The sequence below is a fragment of the Ziziphus jujuba genome, chromosome 5 (assembly GCF_031755915.1).
Source record: "Ziziphus jujuba cultivar Dongzao chromosome 5, ASM3175591v1".
Lineage (NCBI taxonomy): Eukaryota > Viridiplantae > Streptophyta > Magnoliopsida > Rosales > Rhamnaceae > Ziziphus > Ziziphus jujuba.
In genome coordinates this window covers 15,759,730-15,783,702 of record NC_083383.1, presented here as the reverse complement: position 1 = coordinate 15,783,702, position 23,973 = coordinate 15,759,730, and the positions used below count along the sequence as shown (strand labels likewise).

General features: G+C 31.3%; 1 protein-coding gene across 1 annotated transcript; it reads right to left on the bottom strand.

Annotated features, from left to right (window-relative positions):
• Positions 1-1,501: 1,501 nt before the first annotated feature.
• LOC132803773 (uncharacterized) lies at positions 1,502-23,523 on the bottom strand. The gene is made up of 12 exons (XM_060817285.1): positions 23,485-23,523; positions 22,720-22,860; positions 21,922-21,980; positions 14,487-14,644; positions 13,103-13,197; positions 10,665-10,760; positions 6,516-6,646; positions 3,629-4,229; positions 3,090-3,198; positions 2,905-2,985; positions 2,707-2,787; positions 1,502-1,641 (listed from the first exon to the last, which is right to left on the bottom strand). The coding sequence occupies exons 1-12, from the start codon at positions 23,521-23,523 to the stop codon at positions 1,502-1,504; spliced, it is 1,731 nt and encodes a 576-aa protein (XP_060673268.1).
• Between the last annotated feature and the right edge of the window lie 450 nt (positions 23,524-23,973).

Sequence of the window (23,973 nt, the reverse complement as noted above, 5' to 3'; positions counted from 1 at the left end):
CCACTAAAAAATAAAAATTTGAACTGGTTTGGATATAGATAAATACTGATATTTAAAAACTTCACTGAACCAAAACTTTCTAATTTGTAACTTAGAATTAGGCATATTGTCCGTCTATATAAACTCATATTAGCGAGCTCTACACATGACGTACATGTCAAATCAAAATTATTAACCAATAAAGAGTTAAACTTAAGGCCCACTAACAGTCTAACTAATGAGTCCTAATCAATCCAAATAAATTTTAAATTCTAATTTTTAATTTTGGGACTGATCATCACACAACTTGCTTATTGATGAGTGGAGTTCCATTGTCATTTGTGATCTTTGATGGGATTCCATATCTAGTCAAAATTTATTCTCAGATCAAGTTGAATATAGTAGCTTGCTGGCTTCATGCATCAGCCTCTAAGTGTGAAAGGGCATATATCATCATGTATTAAAAAGCTATTCCAAGCTCATGACTAAGAGTTGCATGCATCTGGCAAGCTTAATACCACTTCATAAAAGTTATTGTATCCTTCTTTCTCTCCGAGACATTTGGTAAACACCTCTCTAGGAAGTTGTCAAACACCTCTCTAGGAAGTTGTCAATGTAGCTTGCAAAATATTAAGACGTACTATTTGTGGATCTTGAAATTCAATGGTTGATCTCGTGACTGCAAGGCCTACAAGATGGGAATCATCCATTCCTCTTTCAACATTTCACTCATTTTTATTTGGGTTGCCATGTCTCTTTTAATTGGACTTTTCTATTGATTAAGATGTGATGTTATCCTCCCATTGAATGATAATTTTTGAGTCAAATGTTGCAAATGCATCCCTAGAAGATAGTTTTATCTAGTATATGCTTCATCTTCACAACTTCAAAAGTGGCCATAAGGATATATACAAGAGTTCTATATAATGTGGGAGATGGTTCTTTGATGGAAAAATAATATTTCGCATGTTTGATGACCAAGCTTAATCTCCCATGACCTTGAGTTTTCTAACTCATATTACTTGGGTTGTAATGAGTTTAAATTATAAAGCTTCACATTCAAAAATATTTTTTGTGTAAGGGAAGCTTAGGTCAAGTGAGAGATTGTTATGTGGCCTTCTAGGTTGGTTAGCACAATCTCAACTCCTCTAGTAGTTTAGGTTGAAAATCCATCAAATTAGAGAATCCATTAAGCCAAGGTAGAGGTACATGTTAATATATATATATATATATATATATATGTACATGTTACTTTATTACTGTTGAAGTTAATAGTGTGTCTAAAATGAGAATAAGGATATTTTGTATTGTCGTGTTTGCCTTGACCTAAAGATTTTGGATGATCATCTTTTATATCATACAATAAATAGCTAACGGCATTTATCAACTGATACAATAGTATTTTATTGGCTAAAAATACATGAGGTGGGTAACTAATACTAAATATGTTCAAAAATTACTAATTGATTGATTCTCTATATTTTGTTCTTCCAAAAAAAAAAACAAGGTTTTGGTTCAAATACTAATTTGTGGTGTATCCAAAGAGTTTATTGCTTTTGTCTTGATCAAGAGAGGAGTCATATAACATGTATGTAGATGTGATAAAACCACCTTGAGGTCCTTCTCGAGCACTCGAAGTGGTCCCATCTAGGAAAGCCTTGTCTGGAACTCAGCAAAGTGGAGTCAAAGTATTCGAGAGTAAAAATTCCATGCTTAGTATTAGTGTATACTTCTGAACAAATTAGACATTACTTTTTGCCACATCTATTGCATTTGATGGTATAAGAAAATTCCATTTGGTATCTCCTTTCAGAGCCAATTATATTAGGGAAGCTGACTAAACAAGCACTACAATTATTTGAGTTTGATTGCAATGCATAACACCAATAAAAGGCAAGCCAACATAGATTGAGTTATGTTCTTTACTGAAGAAAATTTACTAGAGAATCCATTATATATATATATATTATCATAATAGCAATCCTAACTAAATATTGAAGCAAAAAGTGTAATGAGTAGGAATGGCTTTGACAAATGCAGCTTGTGAGTCAACGTCTCTTTAGAAATTTCTTTCATAATTGGATGACATTGTGCATTGCTGTTTAAGCATGCCAATGCTATCTTGGCAAGGGAGACCACTTCTCCTGCGTGTTTATCCTGTCTAGGAGGCAATATGCATTGGTCTACTATATCCATCAGAGCCACATCATTATGCGGTGAGGATGAAGATGATGACGATGTTGATGATATTGATGAGATTAGATTCCCTAGATGCGTACCCATAAGTATTTCCAATGTTAATACTCCAAAGCTATAAACATTGCACTTTTCAGTCACTTCCATTGTATAAGCCAATTCCACTTGGAAGAAATTCATTGCAGCAGCATTATCAATAACATAATTTAATATTGTAAACAATTCCTAAGGCAGCTAGTATGTTATGGAAATCTAATATAATATAGCTGCCAAAATAAATAAATCATTCTAACAATTAAAAAAAAAATTAAAGGAACATGGTTTAGATCATCTGATAGATTATATATACTAATTAGTAGACGATTTGTCAATTTCTGTTTCAAGGAGGAAAGACCACACTTATGTACTTGTTATGTGAATAAAAAGCACATTATTTTCATTTTTAGAAGAAGAAGAAAAAGGAAAATGATAATCTTTAATAGTTGACAAATCCTTAAATAAAAGATTTATAACTAAACATATGAAACTGACCTAGAGCAGTATATCCAAAAGTTCCTGCAAATGAAGACCAGTTGGATGACTCAGTTTTAACAATCCTAGCCATCCCAAAATCTGAAATATGAGATTTATCATGTTGTACATTCAGTAGAATATTCAGGCTTTATGTATCTCGATGTAGTATGGGTGGTGAGCAGTCATGTTACATGTAAGATAATGCATTTGCCACACCTTTCACAACATTTACCCTTTTGCTCCATTCAAATGCTCTTGCATTTTCCTCATTTCTCAGTACATCTCCAAGGCTTTCTCCTTCCAAGAACTCATATACCAAAAGTGAGTGTCGTGGATGTGAACAAAACCCATATAGCTTTATATGGTTCAATGTCTTATTTTTGTTAATATACGAATCTCACTTGTTAAAGCTTTGACATGAGACATCCCACCATCGACACTTGTGTGAAGCTTTTTCACAGCAACAACTTGACCTGAGCTTAACTTAACTTGTAAACACTCCCATATTCTCTGTGAAGTCCCACATCGATAGGAAATGAGAATGAAGCATGGCTTATAAGCGTATGGATACATTTCCCTTGCGAGGCCTTTTAAAACCTTGAGGGTTGGGTTATAAGAGGACTCCCCAAGCCCAAAGAGGACAATATCGCATGCGAATGATCTGGGCTGTCACATCCTCCCTCTCTGATGCGGTATTTGGAATTGAATTCCTTTGTTGCTTGGATGATGTTCTCATATTATAGCTCCATATTGCAAATATATTCTTGTTTTGTGTTTCAAGATCATGTAGATTTTCTGTCTTTTTTACTCTTTGGCAAAGAATGTTTAAGATTCCAAAAATTATCGACATGAGGAAAAGGCTGCATAAAAGAGGACTCAATATAATCAATATGTTAACTTTGTTGCCCTTTCTTCCATGGGGATTTTTAGTCATTGTTACACAAGACTTTAAACCTGAAGCATTACCACACAAGGCTCTATTATTTTTGAATGCATCAAATGAAGCCTCACGAAAAGCTTTAGAATCAGGAATAAGACCCTCCAACTGGTTGTAACACATATCAACTAACATCAAACTTGACATTTCATTAAAAGAGGATGGAATGGAACCAAAAAGATAATTGTGAGAGAGATTCAAAGTTTCTAAATGTTTCATTTGTCCAAGCTGCGAGGGTATCTCTCCGGTCAGCAAATTTGAACTCAAATCAAGGATTTGAAGATAGTTCATGTTAGCTATCTTAAAAGGAACATTTCCTTCAAGTTTGTTATTTTCCAAATTCAATTGCCATAACTTTAAGCACTCTCCAACTTCTTTGGGAACTGGGCCACTTAGATTGTTTACTACAAGGTGTAATTGCTCTAGATCAGCTAGCATTCCAATACCAGAAGGAATCTCACCATATAATTGATTGCCACTTAGTATAAGTTTGAGTAATAACTTCAAGTTTTGCAATTCCTCTGGAATCTTTCCTAAGAGATGATTTGAGGAGAGATCAAGCTCTTGTAGATGAGCTGCCCCCCTAGTGCAGGCAGAATGGAGCCTGAAACTTTGTTGTTGGAAATGTTGAGATATGTCAAATTATGGCACTGCCCCCACTTTGATGAAAGCTCACCATTGAATTTATTATTACTCAAATCGATGTAGTTCAAGTATGGGTATATACCAAAAGCTTCTATTAAATTCCCTGTCAGTTGGTTTCGCTCAAGCTTAACTCTACTAAGGCTGCTGTAATTTTTCAAACTTATTGGGATTAGGCCACTAAAATGGTTACCGATGATGGCAAAATTCTTAAGTAATCCATTACCATATATTTGTTGGGGCAATTGGCCAGTAAAATCAATATTATTAAAAATGGACTATTCACGATATGAATCATTTGATTCGTAATGGAATGGGTGTTAAATGATACAAATCATGTGTTTGAATCGATTTGCAGGTGAATCGTACGTTTCATCCAATTGAGTCGCACGATTTAATTGAATCACTGATTCATCGATTTCAAACTTTATGATATTGTTCCTCGTTATTCAATTGATTTTAGGGAGAAAATGGAGAAAAAAAGATAATAATCAGAGAAGATGGAGAAGAGAAGAAGATGAAGATGGTTTATTAAAAAATTAGAGAATAAGAAGTGCAGAAACAGAGAAGACAATGCAGAGTAGAAGAGGAAGACCAATAGTAGAGAAATTTTATTACTATTTTATTATTATTTTTTTAAATGTTCTGACAATATGGGAGATCCAGGTGATGTTGTTGTAATATATTAATTTTTTATTTTTTATTAGGACGTGATCCTTTAAAGCCAAGCCATGTACAAAACCAACTTTTTAATATTTTAAATAAATAATAAAATAAAAAGTAAATATATATATATAATAATAATAATAATATAATGTAATTTGAATCTAATTTATTAATAATTTACTGTTTATAATTAATTAGATTTTTTTATTTTTAAAAAATAATTCTCATTAAAATTTTATTTTATGAAAATAGTTGTAATTTTAAATTTTAAATATTGAATTTAAAATTAATAATTATATTTGAATTGATAAATAATAGATTGATATTATTATAATCTATTTATTTATTTTTTTTAATGGGTAGATTGATTTGATACATTTCATTTTATAATACATTGTTCGATTCAAAATTCATAAGTGTATCTTACGATATACGTTTCGTTTCGATACATATTTCAAAATTTTAACTAAACGATTCACGTTTCGATTCACAATTTGAGAATATTGAGTAAAATTATTATAAGACAATTGCAAATCTATTAAGTTAATAAGTTTATTCATTTCCAAAGGCAGGGAACCACTTAGCTTGTTTCTGTGTAAAGACAGTAGTGAGAGCTTTGTCAAGTTTCCAATTTCTATATGAATACTTCCAGAAAGTTAGTTCTCATTAAGCTGTAGAGAGCTTAACTTTCTTAATTTTCCAATTTCTAGTGGAATATGTCCGGCAAATTTATTTTTAGAAAGGTAAATACCAACTAAATTGGTTAGGTGTCCTACGGAGGTAGGAAATGCACCAGAAAGATTGTTGGCATTAAGAGAAAGATCATTTATGTTTCTCATTTTTTCAATTTCTCTAGGAATCTTTCCAGAAAGTTGGTTGATAGAAAGCCAAAGAACAAGTAACTTTTCCAAGTTTCCTATTTCTGGCAGAATATGTCCGGAGAGATAATTATAAAAAAGCATAAGGCGAATTAAATTCGTTAAGTTTCCTAAGGAAGTAGGAATTGTTCCAGAGAGACTGTTGGCATAAAGGAGAAGATGTTCTAGGTTTCTCAATTGCCCAATTTCTCTAGGAATATTTCCAAAAAGTTTGTTGGATGAAAGCTCAAGATTGATCAAATTTCTCAAGTTTCTGATTTCTGTTGGAATTGGTCCAGAAAGACGATTATCATAAAGGAAAAGTTGAATTAAATTGGTCAAGTTTCCTATAGAAGTAGGAATGAGACCTGTGAACTTGTTAGTGTGTAAAGCAAGCACTGTCAAAGATTTCAACTTTCCTATTTTGTGAGGAATGAAGACAGAGAGGTCATTAAAAATTAAGCTGAGAAAGAGAGTCTAGAAAGATTTGCCAGTGCTGGCGAGACAACTCCAGAAAAATGATTGAATGCCAAGTCAAGGTGAACCAATTTGGAAAGGTTATAAAGGCTAAAGGGAATCTCTCCGTACAGGTCATTTTCTACTAAATCGATGGTAATGAGGTTGGTAAAGGATGAGAAACTGAGATTTTGAAGTGTACCGTTCAAACCAGATCTGGGAAGACTGAGTCGTGTCATGTTGGTTGAGTTGTCACAAGCAATTCCAACCCATTTGCAATGGTTGCTCCTTTCAACCCATGAAGACAGGAAAGACTGGCTTTTGCTATCAAGGCTGTGTTTCCATTTAATAAGAGCCCCTGCTTCCTTCCCCTGTTCTGGCTTTTGGTGATTGTTAGCAGCTGTAGGAGGAAGATAGAATACACAAATATAAAACATTAACAACATTAACAATAATGGTTGTCTATTGGACAGATGATTGTCTAACAATAAAACCATGTGTGCAATAACTGATTGTTTCTTTTTTCCAGGCAATTTCAAACTATTAATGGTGCATGTATAGTTCAACTAAAGTGGAATTCATATATGAGAAAATTTAAGCAATCTCTGTCACTAATGGTAGATTCTCTACGAGGAAAATTGATTTATTAATGGATAAGAAGAATCCAAACATAATAATATGTTCTTCTCTTCTGCCATCCTGCGTGTGTTTTGTCTAGAAGCAAATGGGTACTCAGCAGTAGTATAGTTTTTCCACATGATGACGTAATTGGCTTTTGACATTTCAACCTAATTGGCTGCCTCTTATAAATTGTTGCTTGACAACTAAAAAATTGACCTATATAATACTGGGTCAAACTGATATTCGTGGTTTTTATTTTTATTTATTTATTTTTGTGTGTGTGAATGATGTTCATGTTTTTGTTTATACAAGGATATTTCCTCTATCATCATTGGATTTAAATGTATGGGCTGATGCAAGTGACTTTAGTCAACAACAATAATGCTATGGACCAAGTTGTTTATAACTTTTACTGAGTGATATGATAACATGAAAGATAAAGTACCATTTTTTTTTTTTTTTATGGCCGGCTTTGAATTTTATTTTTTCAACTTGAAAGTTTATTTATCTATATTTAATTTCATATTATTTAAATACAGTTAATTTTGATATTCATGTCCTGCATTTGATCAAGCTTGGATAAAATCCCTTTCATCTTAAGTTTAGACATGTACTTGCTCCCAAAAAAAAAAAAAAAAAAAAAAAAAAAGAAAAAAAAGGAAGAAAGCATATCTAGCTTTGGCATATTTAAAAAATGCCCATCTTTTCTTTTTTCTTTCTCTTTTGTTTTTGTTTTGTTTTTTTTTGCTTTGTTTGTTTGTTTTTTTTTTTTTTTTTTTTTAAACATGCAATGTATTTAGTGTAACATGATATTGTAATTTAGTTATTTAGTTGTTGCAGTAAATAAACTGCATGTCTCAAAATTACTAAAAATTATGTCAAATAAATAAGAACCAAAGTGCATAAAATGTGCAGTTTATGGCCAAAATGTTATTTAGAAAAATTAAAAAGTTAAAAGCATCAAAGTGATTATGGACGAAATTTAGGAATTAACAAAGCCAATAAATTCTAATTTCTTTGCTTTCACATTTGGGTTGTCGCAATCTCAAAAACATACATTAAGCAGCTATTGAGTTTTATAAGGAGAAATTCACACTTGATACATTAATTAAAGCATTAAATAACTAATAGCCGGACAAATACCTAATATTCTTAACCTATATATAAGACATCTAGTCTACTTCTTCTATCAAAGAGGATAGCTTAACATAAGGGTTACTTAACACAATTTTACTTGAAACAAGAAAAAAAATATTGGTCAAAAGTTTCTTAAATATTTTTATTTTATGATCTGGATGTGAGAGACATATACCATTAGATCAAATCTTATTCGTCAAAACTTTGTTAAATATTTTAAATATATATATATATATTTAAAAATGATTAAAAGAGTAAATTCTTAATGCAAAACAAAATGCCAACTTAAAGTTCTTAAAATATATATTTCAAAAGAAGTTGTATAAGAAAATTTATTATTTTTTTTAGGATAATTCTTAATCTCTCAGGGAGATGTATTCAATTTAGAATGTGAAAGATTTTAAAAGTATTCAAAAATTTAAAAGTATTCGGTTTAAATTTTAAAGGAGTCCATACAAATCCAATGATATTCAATTTAGATTTTAATCGATTTTATAAAAGTCCATTAAAATCCAGATGAATTCAATTAGGATTTTATAATTTTTTTTTAAAATCTAGTCGTATTCAAAAAGTTATTGATTTTGAAAGATTTTAAAAAATGATGGATTTTAATAGTGAAATTGTGAAAAAAATTGTTAATATGAAATCCAATCTTGATCCCAAAGATTTTATTGGATTCTTATAAATTGTTTATGAGATCTGTGGAATCCCATAACAATTCCTCAAATTTTTTAAAATTCATAACTTTTTTAAATTTATTAAACTCTAAACTGAATACACTCCCTAAGTCTCTATATGAGAAAAATTGTCGTAAATAACAAATTGTAAATAATAATATCAATTAATTTTATTTAGTGGCTAGTACCATTGAAATGGCCTCCCACACTCTATTCAATATATGTAAACTGAAGTTAGCATAGAGCTCAATATTTCCTCTGTAACTGCCAAGTCAATTATCCATTCAATTTGTTGTTTGTGACTCTAAATTCATGGATACAAGCTTGATGGATGCTATGATGTCAGGACCCGTCCGAAATTTCTCATCGGAATCCTACACAAGTCCTGATCCAGAGAAATTCTACCAGATCCTCCAATGGAAAATCCAACAGCATCTCCCCTAAGAGTTGGACTTACCACAAAATTTCCTTGCATATAGAAAATACACTTCTAACAATATCCCCTTATTCCTCCCACTTTACTACAATTTATTCCCACAAAATCACAGCACTTTAAAATAAATGGAGAATGAGCATAATATTATATAAATAAATGTCCAAAGTAGTATACAGAGCATTTATAAAATTTCTAAGTATGATAGTTATTATAACATGAAATAGAAAGAAATATTACAAGATAGGAAATAAAGAAAGAAATACTTCTTAGACTTCCAGCAACGAATAAAGAAGTCGAGCTCGTGACGGTCGATTAACATCTACTAACCTGGATCTAGGGGAACGAATTTAAAAACGTGAGATGCTATCCATCTCAGTTAGTGATCCTATCTACGGTACAACAATAATACTAATAATGTAATAACATAGTAAACTTGAATACTTTATATTAAGTAAATAATAAGTATTGAAAATAACATTTAGTCTCAAAACCCTCACAATTCACTCCTTTGGAAAGGTTCCCTTTTTTAAAATACTTTTCGCAAAACCCATCATTTATATACCTTGAAAATTAAGGAAGTAAATAATAAACAATATTACAAATGATTTAAATCTTACAATATAACCTTGAGGATAAATTTAATAACAAATAATTGAATCTATTATAAAATATCATGAAATAAAATAAGGTCACAAATAAATGGTAGAATTCATACTAGAAGAAATTAGCACAAATCAAACTAACCAAACAACTTAAACTCAATATTTAATTATAAAATTTATTATTCCATCCATGAAATAATCAAAGAATTATTAATAAATAAAATGCAATTTAATATGCAATAAATCAATTTAATAATAATAAAATAGACTGCTCTTGCTAAATCATATATGACAGGCAATTATATTTAAACTACCTAGAAGTCTCCTAAATCAATTTTTTCTCTCATTGTAAATATTTTATTTTGTGTAATGCCATAAGAGAACTTACTGTTAGTCTTCCTCCTATATCAATGCTTATTAGGAGCTCAACATGGTCCATATCCCAAACTTTAATTTTATGCCCATTGCCAGCAACTACAAACTGATTCATTATTGTCTCAATGTGCACAGCAAATGAGTGAGATGGCCCAAGTCCTTCATAAATTCATCTCATTGAACATTTATCTTTGCTCCACTCAGTTAGGAATGACTCCCATCTTCATTGCAGCCATATGAAAAAAGCCTAAATCAAATTTTTTTAGTATTAAATTCACTATCCACACTAAGAAGTTAAGGAGGAAAAAAAAAAGTAGTAAACCACTTTTCTACAGTTTTCTGAATGCTTGTACAGCCTTTGGTCATCAATACTGTGTACCAATTTTGTGCAACCATGACAAGGAGCATCTAAATTGTGCTTGGCTCCAAAATGGAAATTCGACCATGCTTTTAATCTTGCCATTTGATGATGTTGAGTAGACAAGCTGAGGCATGAAGCACATCAAAGAAAAAAATCATATATATATATATATATATAGAACATATATAGTTTGAAAGTAGCCTTCTTACATTAGAATTTTTGTTGTTGGGAGGACTGACGGAAACCACTGTAGCACCAGGACCTTCAAGACTAAACAACTTTTTACTAGTAAGCATATCCCACACCTACACAAACATTAATAAAATATCAGGTTAAACATTCATAAAATTATCAATTTCATAATGAAAAAAATTCACTATATGACAGAACAAGCTTACATTAATTGTCTTGTCATTTCCACGTGTTATAACAGACAGGTTCATCTTAGCATAATAAAAAGCTACGTCGTATTACGTCGTATGCTCCACCATGTGAGCAAACTAAAGTATGAAAGAAATGGTAGATTTAAAATGCAAAATAGGAGTATGAAAAAAATGGTGAATTGCACTACCAAAAAAATATTTGTGCATCTGTTTTCAATTATTTACTTGTAGTTCTCAAAGAATGGAAATGGTGCCTTCATTATAGCTATACAACGTCACATTGCCATTAGAAAATGCAATCCTTGTTTGATAAAATGCAGGTTGAGATTAGCAACTAAAATAATTAATATAGAAAATATATTTTTAAGCATCTAGATAACTTACCAAAAAATAGTCCATCTGGACCCCATTTTACACAATTAATGCAAATATATGATTTCATGGCCACCATAAACCAGTATTGGATGCTTCCAAATCATTTAGGCCAAAATTCTCATGATTAAATTCATAATAGTTCTACCTTGACAAGATTAAATTCATAACAATCATAAGTTGCAATAAATATCTGTTATACAATAGAAAATGAAGTTGATCATCATGAATTTGAATATGCATGTCCGATAATGGTGCTAGAACTGCAAAAATGCCTTCTTTTTAAGCCATGTGTTGATTTCCCATGTCAGAATACGCAAAAAACTCAAGTCAGATCTTCATACAATTCACGTATGCAAAAGTCCCACAGAATATAAATTCTCACTTTTCCATCTGCACTTATGGAAACAAGTAGGGATGGCAATTCGTGTTAATCTGTCGTGTTCGTGTTAATCCGTTTATTAATTGTGTCGAAATTGCTCAACCCTAACTCAACCCGTTTACTAATCGTGTCAGAAATCTTCAACCCTAACACAAACTTGTTTAATAAACAGGTAACCTGACACTACCTATATAACCCATTTATTAAATGGGTCAATTTGGATCAACACAACCTATTTATATGAAATTGATCCATTTATATAAAATTAACCTGTCTACACAAAATTTATCCAATTAAATAAATTATCTTGTTTAAATTAATTATTTCATACAACATAAAAATAATTTAGTGATTAATTAATCCAAAATTAAAATATATATGTAAAACCATATAATTAAAGTTACAAATTTACAATAATATAACTTATGATATGATAATATAGCAATCTCATATAATAGTTAAATATAGATAAATATATATATATACATAATAAACCTAATACTACTTTTCTAAAAATAATATAAAAGTACTTTATTAATAATTATGTTTTTAATTTTCTATATGTCCAATACTCTTAGACATACTAATTTTCATTTTTAAGTAAATAAATATTATTTTAATAATTTTTACTTTTTATTTAATAAAAAATTAATAATACAACCTTAAATAAGTTTGATATTTAGTAATAAAAAAGTATTAGTTAAAGTTTTATTAATGGTAATTTTAATATCTTAAAGCTATAATTTAAATGGGTTATAATAATGTTGGGTTGAATTGACATGTTAATTGACGAATTTAGTTAAATGGGTCAATTTTTATGTTAAACGGGTTGATCCGAACTCATTTATAATAAACTCAAACCCACTAACTTCGTGTTGTTTTCAAACTGTGTCATCGTCTCATGACTTAAATTACTACCTCTAGAAAAAAAGGTGCTAAATTACTTAAAGAATGCAAGTTTAGTCACTCTCTCAGTGGCAACGCTTCAATCTATACATCATAGGAATGATCATTCCATAATTACATATGAAGAATAAAAAAGAAGACAGAAAAAGAAAATGAAGAAAATGTTTTCTATCCTCGCACTATATATTGCAAATTTGTTTGCATCTAATGGGTGCATGACTGCACATGTTGCTACAGGTTGTAGAGATATGGAATAAAATGGCTCCTTTGTTTTTGCAAAATGTTAAAGAAGTGTACATGTTAGATCCTAGATCCTTAACTAGCCACGGTAACTAAACAGATGGAATAAAAGTTCTGAAATAAAAGAATGAAATCTTTTCTCAAGATGCAGAATGCAGATGCATATTGGAGCCCACAGAACTGAGGCCATTTTCTGCATTTTAAGGCCTCCATTGTATTGGAAATACCTTAGTTCTTGAAACTTTGGGCCATTTTTTGTGGAAATGGTTGTCATTCGTAGTTAAAGCCAAAATACCACGTGGCAAACCACTGACATGTCAAGATGATGTGTCATGCCACGTGTCGAGATGACATGTTTACTAACGTCATCATAATCACTACGTGGCCCTACAATAGCTCGACACATGTCACCCATCATTGGTTGACATATGGCAACACCCCCAACCCGACATGTGACACCTGCCATTAGCCGACACATGGCATACATCTGTGCACGACACATGGCCCCTATCACTACTTGACATGTGTCTCTTAAATGATCGACACATGGCCTTACCAGTGTGAGACACAAAGCCTCACCACTGTGCAACATGTGGCCTTGCGACTTTGCGAGCATGTGGAGTATATCTCTGCCTGACACTTGGTGCTCCCAAATAATTTAGGCCAAAATTCTCATTATTTAATTCATAATAGTTCTACCTTGACAAGATTAAATTTGTAACATTCATAAATTGCAATAAAATTTCTGTTATACGATAGAAATTGAAGTTGATCATCATGAATTTGCATAAATGCCTTCTTTTTTAGCCATGTGTTGATCTCCCATGTCAAAATATACATAAAACTCAAGTAAGATCTTCATACAATTCAATATGTAAAAATCCCACAGAATATAAATTCTCACCTTTCCATATGCACTTATGGAAACAAGGGTGATGAGGTACTTAGAGAATGTAAGGTCAGTCACTCTCTGAGTGGCAATGCTTCAATCTATATAGGATAGGATTAATCATTCCATAATTACATATGAAGAATAAAAAAGAAGACAAAAAAAGAAAATGAAGAAAATGTTTTCTGTCCTCGCATTATATATTGCAATTTTTACCATTTAAGCATCAACAGCAAAATTTTTTGCATCTAAGGGATGCATGGATGCACGTGTAGGTGGTAGAGATATGGAATAAGACAACTCCTTTGTTTTTGCAAAATGTTAAAAAAATGTACGTATTAGATTCTAGATCCTTAACTAACCATGGTAACTAAATAGATGGAATAATATTACTGTACCTTAAAAGTCCTGAAATTAAAGAGTGAAATCTTTTTTCAGGATGCAGAAAGCAAATGTGTATTGGAGTCCATAGAACTGAGGCCATTTTTGCATTTTGAAGCCTCCACTGGATTGGAAAGACCTCAGTTGTTGAGATTTTAGGCCATTTTTACAGGAAATGGTTGCCATTTGTACTCAAAGCCAAAATCCCATAACCTTTCCTTGGATGTTATAGCATTTTTATTTTATCGTTTGTTCCAATGTCCAACATCAAACTCCTGAACTCAACGTCCTTAATCTGACTTTCCTTCCATTTTTTATATCATCACTGAACCATACATTGTCCTCCATCTTGGGAAAGGCACTGTTTATCAAGAATTTATTATCTTTATGGTTAATTATTTGTAACAAAATGAATGCCATGATCAATTTGAATATTTTGTTTTGATTTTATTTGCAACAATAGCCAATGATGTATTACCTTTGCTTAAAGAGCCAATGATACCTCTAGCATCTTGAGATGGTACCAGACTTGAGTTGCCACAGAAAATTTTCTCAAATGTCTCACTGAGTTTCTTCACTGCTCTACTCCTTCCAGATTCAAAATCCTCATGACACACCGACAGTGGTTTATGCTTCCTGTAAGAATGTAAAACAACTCAACATAATATATTGCATTGACCATATTATAAGAAATAACAAAGTTGCTAAAGAAGTGATACCATATATTAAATAAATTCAAAAGATGAACCATTGATTAGAAGAAATCTCTATTACTATGCCCAAATATTTTTAGATCATTGTTAAGGATTTCTCTAGCCTTATCATGGTCCTTTCTGTTGATATAAAACAATTCCATATCAAGGCTAGGGACGTTAATGGTATGAAATTGAGTACTGGAAACAAAATCAGATATTGCACAATTACCTATCTAGTACCTCGATGAACTTACACTTCCTGATTAGCAAAAAGATCATGGTTGATTTTTTATTGTCAATGCTTTTTATGGATATCTTGGTTAAGTTTTTATCCTCAATGCCTTCTATGGACGTCTTGGTTGAGTTTTTATTGTCAATGCCTTCTGTGGATGTATTTATTGAGTTTCTACTATCAATGCCTTTTGTGAATCTAGAAACATACTTCTCTACCTCATCCCAGTTCCCACTTTGCAGCAACTCCTCAAAATATTCTATGTCAAAAGGTAGCAATAACCACTTTCATCCTCAAGCCTAAACACAAATGCACAAATTAATTCATCGTATCATTTACAACAAAGTTGTTTGTTAGCGAAAGCATAAACAATATACTTTTGAGTAGTTTTTTTTGCAATCATTCTCAGTAAAGTTCCTTTGCATTAAGAATATGGGATCCTCATTCGATTTGGACATCTCTAGAACAACACTATTTTACTTCCGAAACCTCAACAGTAAAAGAGATCCACTTTTGTTAGGCCTATTTGATTCAGACAATAAAACTTACTAGAACATAAGTATAATAAGTTTAGTGGCAAATTTCTTTACTAATGTAAATAGAACAAACAATTTCTATAACCAAACTTCTATTAACTTGTTTAATGCCTAACTAATATTCCAGATGACTAAGTTGTGCATTTTCTATCAAGGGACAAAACAAATTTTGAGTATAAGAAAAGAAAATATGAGGGTAGATTATATAAGACATTAGGAATCCTCCATTAGGTGCAACAAAACAAATCTTTTAAAATGGAGAAGAACCCAAAATTAAATCTAATCAACTTTATATTCAGAACCCGTTGAATTCAAAAATATAAAATTAAAGATGATAAGTTAAACTCCTATTGATTTATTTAATGCCTAATGTCACTATTCACGTTCTTATTTAATGCCTAATGGCGCAAAACAAGAAATGGTCTCTCCAATGCATAAATGGTTGGGAATTCACGTTCTCATCGAGCTTTGGTTTTTCATAAAACTCCAATGGCAGTATTCGTATTTATAGAGATATTGTTGCCATTTGTAATAAAAAAGTAACGCACCATAAAATATAATTGTAATATAATTAATTTTTATATTGAAATTATATTAAATACTAATGAAGTATAGTAATTTCTAGTAATTATAGTTATAAAGTTGAATATTTGTTGTTATGTTTATTATATTGTTATAAATATTATAATGATAAGTTTATAATGAATAATGCTAAGTTGTCTACTTGAATCTCCAAATATTCCTATTACTTTGTTATATTATTCCAATCAAATCAATTAGAAATCAACAAAAGAAAAAGTAAGTGGACCTAACCCATTAAATCATAACTATATTCACTATTCTGATATTAAAATTCCCTATTCTGATATTAAAATTCTGGTGTTAGTATCAATATTGATCCAGGCCTCAATGTCGACTTTCTTTCTAAGACAAAAATTGAGAATTATCCAATCAAAATATTTTCTATCTAGATTTTCTCCATATCTATAATATCATCTTTGATGACATAATTATTGATAGGGATATCTCCTAGCGCATTAAAATATTTTCGTTTATGTATACTATAATTATAAAAAATTTCTTGGTTATTATTTTCTTGTAATGGTAAGAATGAAGGCCAAACATCTCTTTTTTGGACTAAACTATTTGAGGAAGGCGGAGTTTGCATCTATGAGCCGATCCGAATGCCCTATACTTGATCATATTAAGGAAGGACTCCCACAAAATCCTATAGCAAAGAACATCATGGCTCTAGTCAATAAGGGAAAGACTAGGCGATTTTGGGTGAGAGACGGCCTACTCTATAGTATGGGGGATTGCATATATGTGCCAAAGAAAGACAACTTAAGGAAGGAGATGATCAAGGAGTGCGATGATTCTAAGTGGGCTGGTCATCTAGGTACACGATGCACATTAGTCTTAGTGGGAGCTACATACTATGAGCCTCACATGAGGAATGATGTGGAGGCCTTGTGAGGTGAGGTTGGAGTAAAAAGAGCAAAGGAGCTTCTTAGGTTCATTGCCCATTTCGAATGGACCATGGGAGAGCATCTCAATGGATTTCATCACTTGTTGACTAAGTCAGAGGAGTATGGTAGCATCATTGTTGTGGTGGATCGGTTTAGCAAGTATGCTACTTTCATCCCTGCACCTATGGATTGCACGGCAAAGGAGACAGCTCATTCATTCCTAAGGAATGTTGTAAAGCTATAGGGAGTGCCAAGTAATATAATGAGTGATTGAGACCCTTAGTCACTGGAAGGTTTTACACAGATCTCTTCAAACTCTTTGGGTCGAATTTGAACTTCTCTACCAGTTTCCATATGCAAAGTGATGGACAAACGGAATGCACAAATGTCTTGCTAGAACTATACTTGAGGCAATATATGAATTCAACCAAAGGGATTGGGTCAAGTTTCTTTATGTGGCCCAATTCTCCTACATTCTATAAAGAAGCAAGTCTATTAATAAGAGTCCTTTTGAGATTATGTTAAGGAGACAATCCATGACTCCTACTACATTAGTCTCAAGCTACAGAGGTAAGAGCCCTGCTGACCATAAGTTTGCCAAGTCTTAGGAAAAATAAATTGATTTGGCTAAAGCATACGTAGACAAGGCATTCAAGTAAATGAAGAAGTGGGCAAACACCAAAAGGAGGCATGTGCAAATTGAAGAAGAGGACTTGATCATGGTAAAGCTACTAACCAACAATTCAAGATACTATGCAAGGTATATATGGGTTTGGTGTAACACTATGAAGGATCATTTCCTACTATGAGGAAGGTGGGTAAGGTTTCTTATCAACCACAACTTCCTCCTGAGTTAAAGATTCATTCTGTTTTCCATGTGAGTCTCTTTAAGCCCTATGATGAAGACATAGAAGACCATAGTAGAGGTGAAATAAAGAGAGCACCTATGGTAGTTATGACTTTATTTGACAAGGACGCAGAGGCCATACTTGCGAATCGAGTCATATAACGTAGAAAGATGCCTAACCATACTGATTACCTAGTGAAGTGGAAGAGCCTACTGAATAGTGAAGCTAGTTGGGAGCATGAAAAGGCTCTATGGCAATTAAAAGACCACATTTGGAGGTTCAAGGAGGGCATCACGTGCGTAGGTGGGGGAGAATATCACATTCCGTGCAAAAGGGTTGGAATCCATAAGGTTAAAGCGAAGGTTCTACACTCTCTTTGAGAATTCAAGAGAAGTTTAGAAGATTTTAAAGAATTCAAGAATAACCTAGACTAATGTAGATAAGAGTCTCTCTAGAATAATCCTTGTAAATATCAAGTAGAATAGTGTAGAATTTCAACTAGATTTATGCCATGTGTACATATCTAGAACTTTGTAGATCTTTATGATATTAGCCAAGTCCTCTATATAAAGGGTTTGGACTTTATTTGTAATTATCAAGTATTCTAGTAATACAAGTATTCTCTACATTCTCTCAAACTTTTAAGCTCTCCTACTTCCTATTCTACTACTATTAGCTTCCGCATTTTGCAAGTTTATGGGTAAGGCTCACTTAGCAAATGGGATGCTAAATATTGCATGGGAATGTTGAGAGAGTTAGGCCCGTGACACTAAGTCGTATTCTAGATGACTTAATTATACAAAGTCTCAAATATTATATTCAATGCCAAAAAAATAGAAATACAATTATCAAAAATGCAAGATTTAACAATAAGATGGGTTGTTACATTAATATGGGTAAATATATGTGACCTCATACAAAGTAATATTGCATCTAAAATTAGGCATTAAATTTGTCTTCACGAAATTTGGTACATTTTGTCATAAACTAAGTTGCTCACAAGTTAATTGTCCATAGGTACAGGGTCACTTTCTTTATGTGGTTTAGAGAATAAAAATGAGATTATGAACAAAAGAGGGCTTTTTGCTAAGCAATTGTTTACGTATGGACAAAAAGAGAGCTTTTCATTTTTTTGGCGTATCGGAAATGAGGGTTTTCTTGCTTTTTGGCTAGCCTACTCACTTCTTATATTGGAACTCTTAGAGAAATTCCTGGAAGAAAGACACGGTGTTTTAGATAGGTAGCACAATATATAAATATAAAAATCATAGCAATTATAGTTCCTAAAATGGGTACAAATAAAAGGTGGCCTTTGCCTTCAAACAATTTCCAATTTGTGAGTGTGTATTTTTTTTTTTTATTGGATTTTATCAAACGATTTAAAGAGGAGATAATACGTTAAATTATAAATAACTGCAGAATAATTTGAAATCAGTTAATTAAATATAAATATCTCTTCTTCTTCTATGCTTTTCATTCTCTTTTATTTATTTATCAACGTATGACTTGAACAATTTCATCAATAACTATTAACCAAAATTGGTTACAGGAAAAGCTAAAGCTAGTGCTTGTTTCAATTGAAGTTTAAATGCCATTCAAATCTGAAAAATGACTTTAAACTTGTTAGAATTAACTGAAGGCAGAGTTACGATTCGAAATCCCCCAAATCTTGCTTATTTTTATAGACTTACAATTATATTTGTCTTTATTTCTTTTTTTTAGTCAAATTTATTGCAATGTAAACTTTTCAAAATTATTTTCTAACTCAATTTTTTTTTTTTTTTTTGGGGCTAGCTAGTAACAATATTATTCTAATTCACATAAGCTGATGATTACATTCACATTGTATTTTTATATTAATGATCTTTTCTTCTTCTTTTTTTTTGGGACTTCTTACAGTAAAATAATAATGTAATTTATAATTAAAACTAGAATTTATTTTTTGGTGAATATAATTAGAAATGAGATCAATATTGAAGGATAAGGTTTATTAATATTTAGTTACTTTCATTTAAAGTGTAACATTTTCATATATCTCTAGGCAAAATTCATTATGTATATACCTGTTTTTTTATAAAAAGAAAATAAAAATTATGGATTAAAGGTGGAGTAATTTAAGTTATTAACTATATTTAAAATCAATATTTCAAATGGTAAGATTGAAAGTTATACTAATTAACGATCATAAAATGGTTTTTCTTAAAATTAGGGTGCTTCTGCTCGTTAAATAAAATAATAAAAGTAGAAAGAAATAAGTAGAGTCAAAATATCACCTTCTGTTATTTACCCAAAATATCACCTTCTATTTATATACTTATATATAAATAAAAGTTACTTTTTGCACTAATCTTTTCTTTTCATTGGGTTACTCTTTTTGCACCGACTCTAATGTCAAATTGTAAATAATTTTATCTTTTTTTAATAATCTCCCAAATTGTGATGGTAAGCATTATTAGTAATGTTTGTACGAACTTTAATTAGTAGCATTAGTGGCATCTTTTAACACTTGCCATAAATTAATTTTACACATACCTTCAGCTATGGAAATTAATTTTTTTGTAGCTGTAAATCAATAGCTAGAAAAAAAATATGTATATATTTTTCACTGTCTATTTTTAACTACAAAATACAATATTGCCAATATTTGTCAGTTATAAATTTGTAGAAATTTATCAGTATTTGCCCATAGCTACAAATTACTTTTTCAAACTATTAGATAATGACTGCAAATTCACCCAAAAAAAAATTAATAATAAAAAACTTTTTTTTTTTGGAAAAAAAAAAAAAACTAATTTTCTGTTTTAGCTGCAAAAAGATCTTATAGCTAAACTATGCATGGAGATTTTCCATTTATATATATATATATATATACATGCTCATATAAATAAAAATTGTGGATATCCATATCATGTTATTTTTAGTACATATATAATAAAGTAACATTCCATAAGCTAAGTTTAAATTAATTCTCATATTATTGCATTAATATTAAAACCGTTGTTTTTACAATAGTAAATAAAATACAAATATTTTACATTGGCAGTTCTCAAATACCTATCCTGACATAAATAACACCGATGCATAATCAAACTAAATTGTCTACAATGGAGCCTCCAATGTTAGAGTTAGGTGTAATTTTTGATCCACTTAGCCAAGAGTGCTGTACACAAGCTGTTAATCTTATACACAACCTTTAGTCCAATTTTTGGTTTGGTGTTTAGATGATTCTTGTGTTTGTTTTTTATATGATGATATTGAGGTTTGTTAGGGTTTTTTGTTTTGAAGGAAGAAGAAGATGAAGAAGAAGAGAAGATGCTAGTGTCGGCCACACACACTAGACAGCTCAATGATCTGTTTTTTCATTTCATTGTTGTATTATATTGGTATAAAACTTTGTTTACACATGTGAAGTATGTGTGAGAACAAATAAAGTCTTTTAAATTTAAAAAATACAAATTTCCCACCCAACAATCTGATAACAAAACGTTCAACTATCAGCTGCACATGTAAGTGTACAAAGATTGTAAAGGTTTGTGATATTTTGAATTCCAAAAACTATTTCCTTACAAATCAGGCAAAGCTCATTTGACCTAATGGAAGGCTGGGATATCTTCATCCAAATTGTTCGAATTTTAACATGTGGTATGTTGAAATATTGAGAATGAAATATGGAGAAGATCATGTCCAAAAGAATTGGGTAGAGCCTCCAGTTCATTTAAACACGTGGGCCATAACTATTAGAAATCTCAGCAATTATGCCAAATTGCAACCTGTATATCTCCAAGCCTTTTTTGAGTCATTCTTTTTCCTATATTTTCCTTTACAAGTCTATTACAACATATTAACAATTCATAACCTGGTTCAAATAACATAGAATACACCAGCCCCTAAAATTGACCTATATTGCTGGAAACACAATTTTTAGCACATAGTTATTTGACAAGTAAATAACAATACCCAACAAAAAGGGCAATTTCTAAGATAGATATAACAATACTTAGGCAATCTAAAGACATTAAAAAAAAGCATAAAACATAGATATAAATATTGCTTTAAGATATTCAATAAAACATTTCTTGTGAAGAAAAAAAGAGAATGCAAACCTTGGTAGATTTTGGCTTGCACAAGATTACAAGATTATCACATTTTCAATATCCAAAACTGTTAAACTATAATTGTCTCCATGGAGCTCCTATACCCCCAACATCAAAATTAAACAAGCAAAGTATGATGTTATACATGAGTCTTTAATAGTACAATTTAAAAGCACGCATACACAGACATCATAGGGCTGCCCAAAAATCAAAAGAGAAAAGAATTCACCTTTCACCTAAATGTCATAGCCACTTGCTTTGAAACCTGTATTTTTTTGGTGCAAATTAAAAGTAGAGGTTTAAATTTAACGGTAAAAGATGCATATCACAAGCAACAATAGCGGCGTCTAAGAAATCAATAATGTCATGTAATGCATTTTAAAGCTTGCAAGCAAACAATAGAGCAGCGGTCCTGAAAATTTCACCATCGTCAGTAATAAGGCGTCAGTTATAAGGCAAGACTTAGATCGTTATCAGCTTTATGCACGAGAACATAAGAGCCTGCTATACAGTAGTGGAGAAATCATTCTAGAAGCTTATGCTGCCAAGGCAGTCACAGTAGGCAAATAACAATGAGAAAAATATTTTAAGCTGCGTAAGTCATAAAGTATTCAATAATAATATGCAAATTTCATAAGTTTATACACAAGGAAAAACTCCCAGAATTCATTGGGAACTCTTACAGAACTCATAGAACTGTATGTATGGTATACTGTATATCCTAAAATTATCAAGATTTAAGTTTTCACTTGCTTTAGGTATCCAAGATTTGCATCTTGAGTAGTGCTCATCCTATTTCAAAGACATCTAGAAGGAGCTTTACTTTGGTGCACTAACCAAAACTTGAAACCCTGTAAGGCCTCCATCAATGTTATTTCCTGTACTTTCCAATAGATTTTTGCATCTCTTATACTGTATCCTTCCTGCTACCCATAGAAGAAGAAGAAGAAGAAGAAGAAGAGCCAGAATCACCATTATCTGTGATTGAGTTTGAAGATAATCTTTCAATCTTAAACAGGAGATTCTTATTTCTTGTATTCCAATTCATCTTTACTTGTTTAAAATAGTACTTAAAACTCATCCAGTTTCGGGTCATGTAATAAGCATCACTCATTGTAAGATTGCCGCACAGTAGTCTTTTCTCAGCTTTCTGAATGATGGGAATTCTATTTGCTGTTAGATGGAATTTCTGATTTGCCTCATTTCCTGTGTAGGAGACTTGATGATCTTAGCAAGGAAAGATTCCTCATTTGATTTCTTCGAAAATCAAATAAGTCTGGCCATACTGTATGAATTTCTTTTAAAATTTTGAAAATACATCGAACGTATATGAATTTCTCAACTCGTTTCTGTAAGTCTTTGAGAAACTGCTTTTTTGTCCGGTGAAATTCCAGAAAGAGTTGGCAGATTTGCTAAGTTGTAACATATGGAAGTAGCCATTCCATTCATTCTGTTTCTTCACTTTATGCTAGCAAAACATCGAAGTTATTCTCCTCATATTTAAGTTGGTGTGCCAGGGACTTGCGCTTTAATAAGCTGACTGGTCAAGTCCAAGTGCATTCCAAGAGTTGATGGTTTGCTCATGGGGGTGCTTAAACTAACCTGTTTCAATTCAACCTCATTTGTACCATGTCCATCCATTCATGATTTACTGGAAAGATAAACTCTGGAAACATGTATATTATACATTTTTTTAAAAAAAAATTTTGGGAAACTTCATTTTTCTTTAAAAAAAAAAAAAAAAAATTGTTTAATTTAATCATTTCCAACGGTGAAAGAAATGATGAAAAAGAAAGAATTAAGAACTTTCTAAAACACAGGCTTCTATGCTATTCATTTACAATTGCTTGTATATCATTAATTGCTGATACGGTTGACTCATCTTTATTATGATTTTTCCCAAGTCATGAAGTCTATTTATTTCTTTCAGATATCTCGGAAACAACAACTTGAATGGAGAGCTGCCTGCTAATATCATAAGTCCAAAGCTCATTGCACTGTAACTGCCAACTTGAACATTGGTTTGCCCTTGTTTATTTTTTACCAATAATCTCAATAGAAACATGTTATATACCAAAAATTAAACAGATA

What these genes read in the sequence shown, in the direction of transcription:
- LOC132803773 (XM_060817285.1), bottom strand. Translation starts at nt 23,523, where the DNA reads ATGGATGGACATGGTACAAATGAGGTTGAATTGAAACAG. An exon ending in CACGTAGTGATTATGATGAC is followed by an intron (nt 10,761 to 13,102) that starts GTTAGTAAACAT and finishes ATGTTTGTGTAG; the next exon opens with GTGTGGGATATGCTTACTAG. An exon ending in CCAACAACAAAAATTCTAAT is followed by an intron (nt 6,647 to 10,664) that starts GTAAGAAGGCTA and finishes TTCCTCCTACAG; the next exon opens with CTGCTAACAATCACCAAAAG.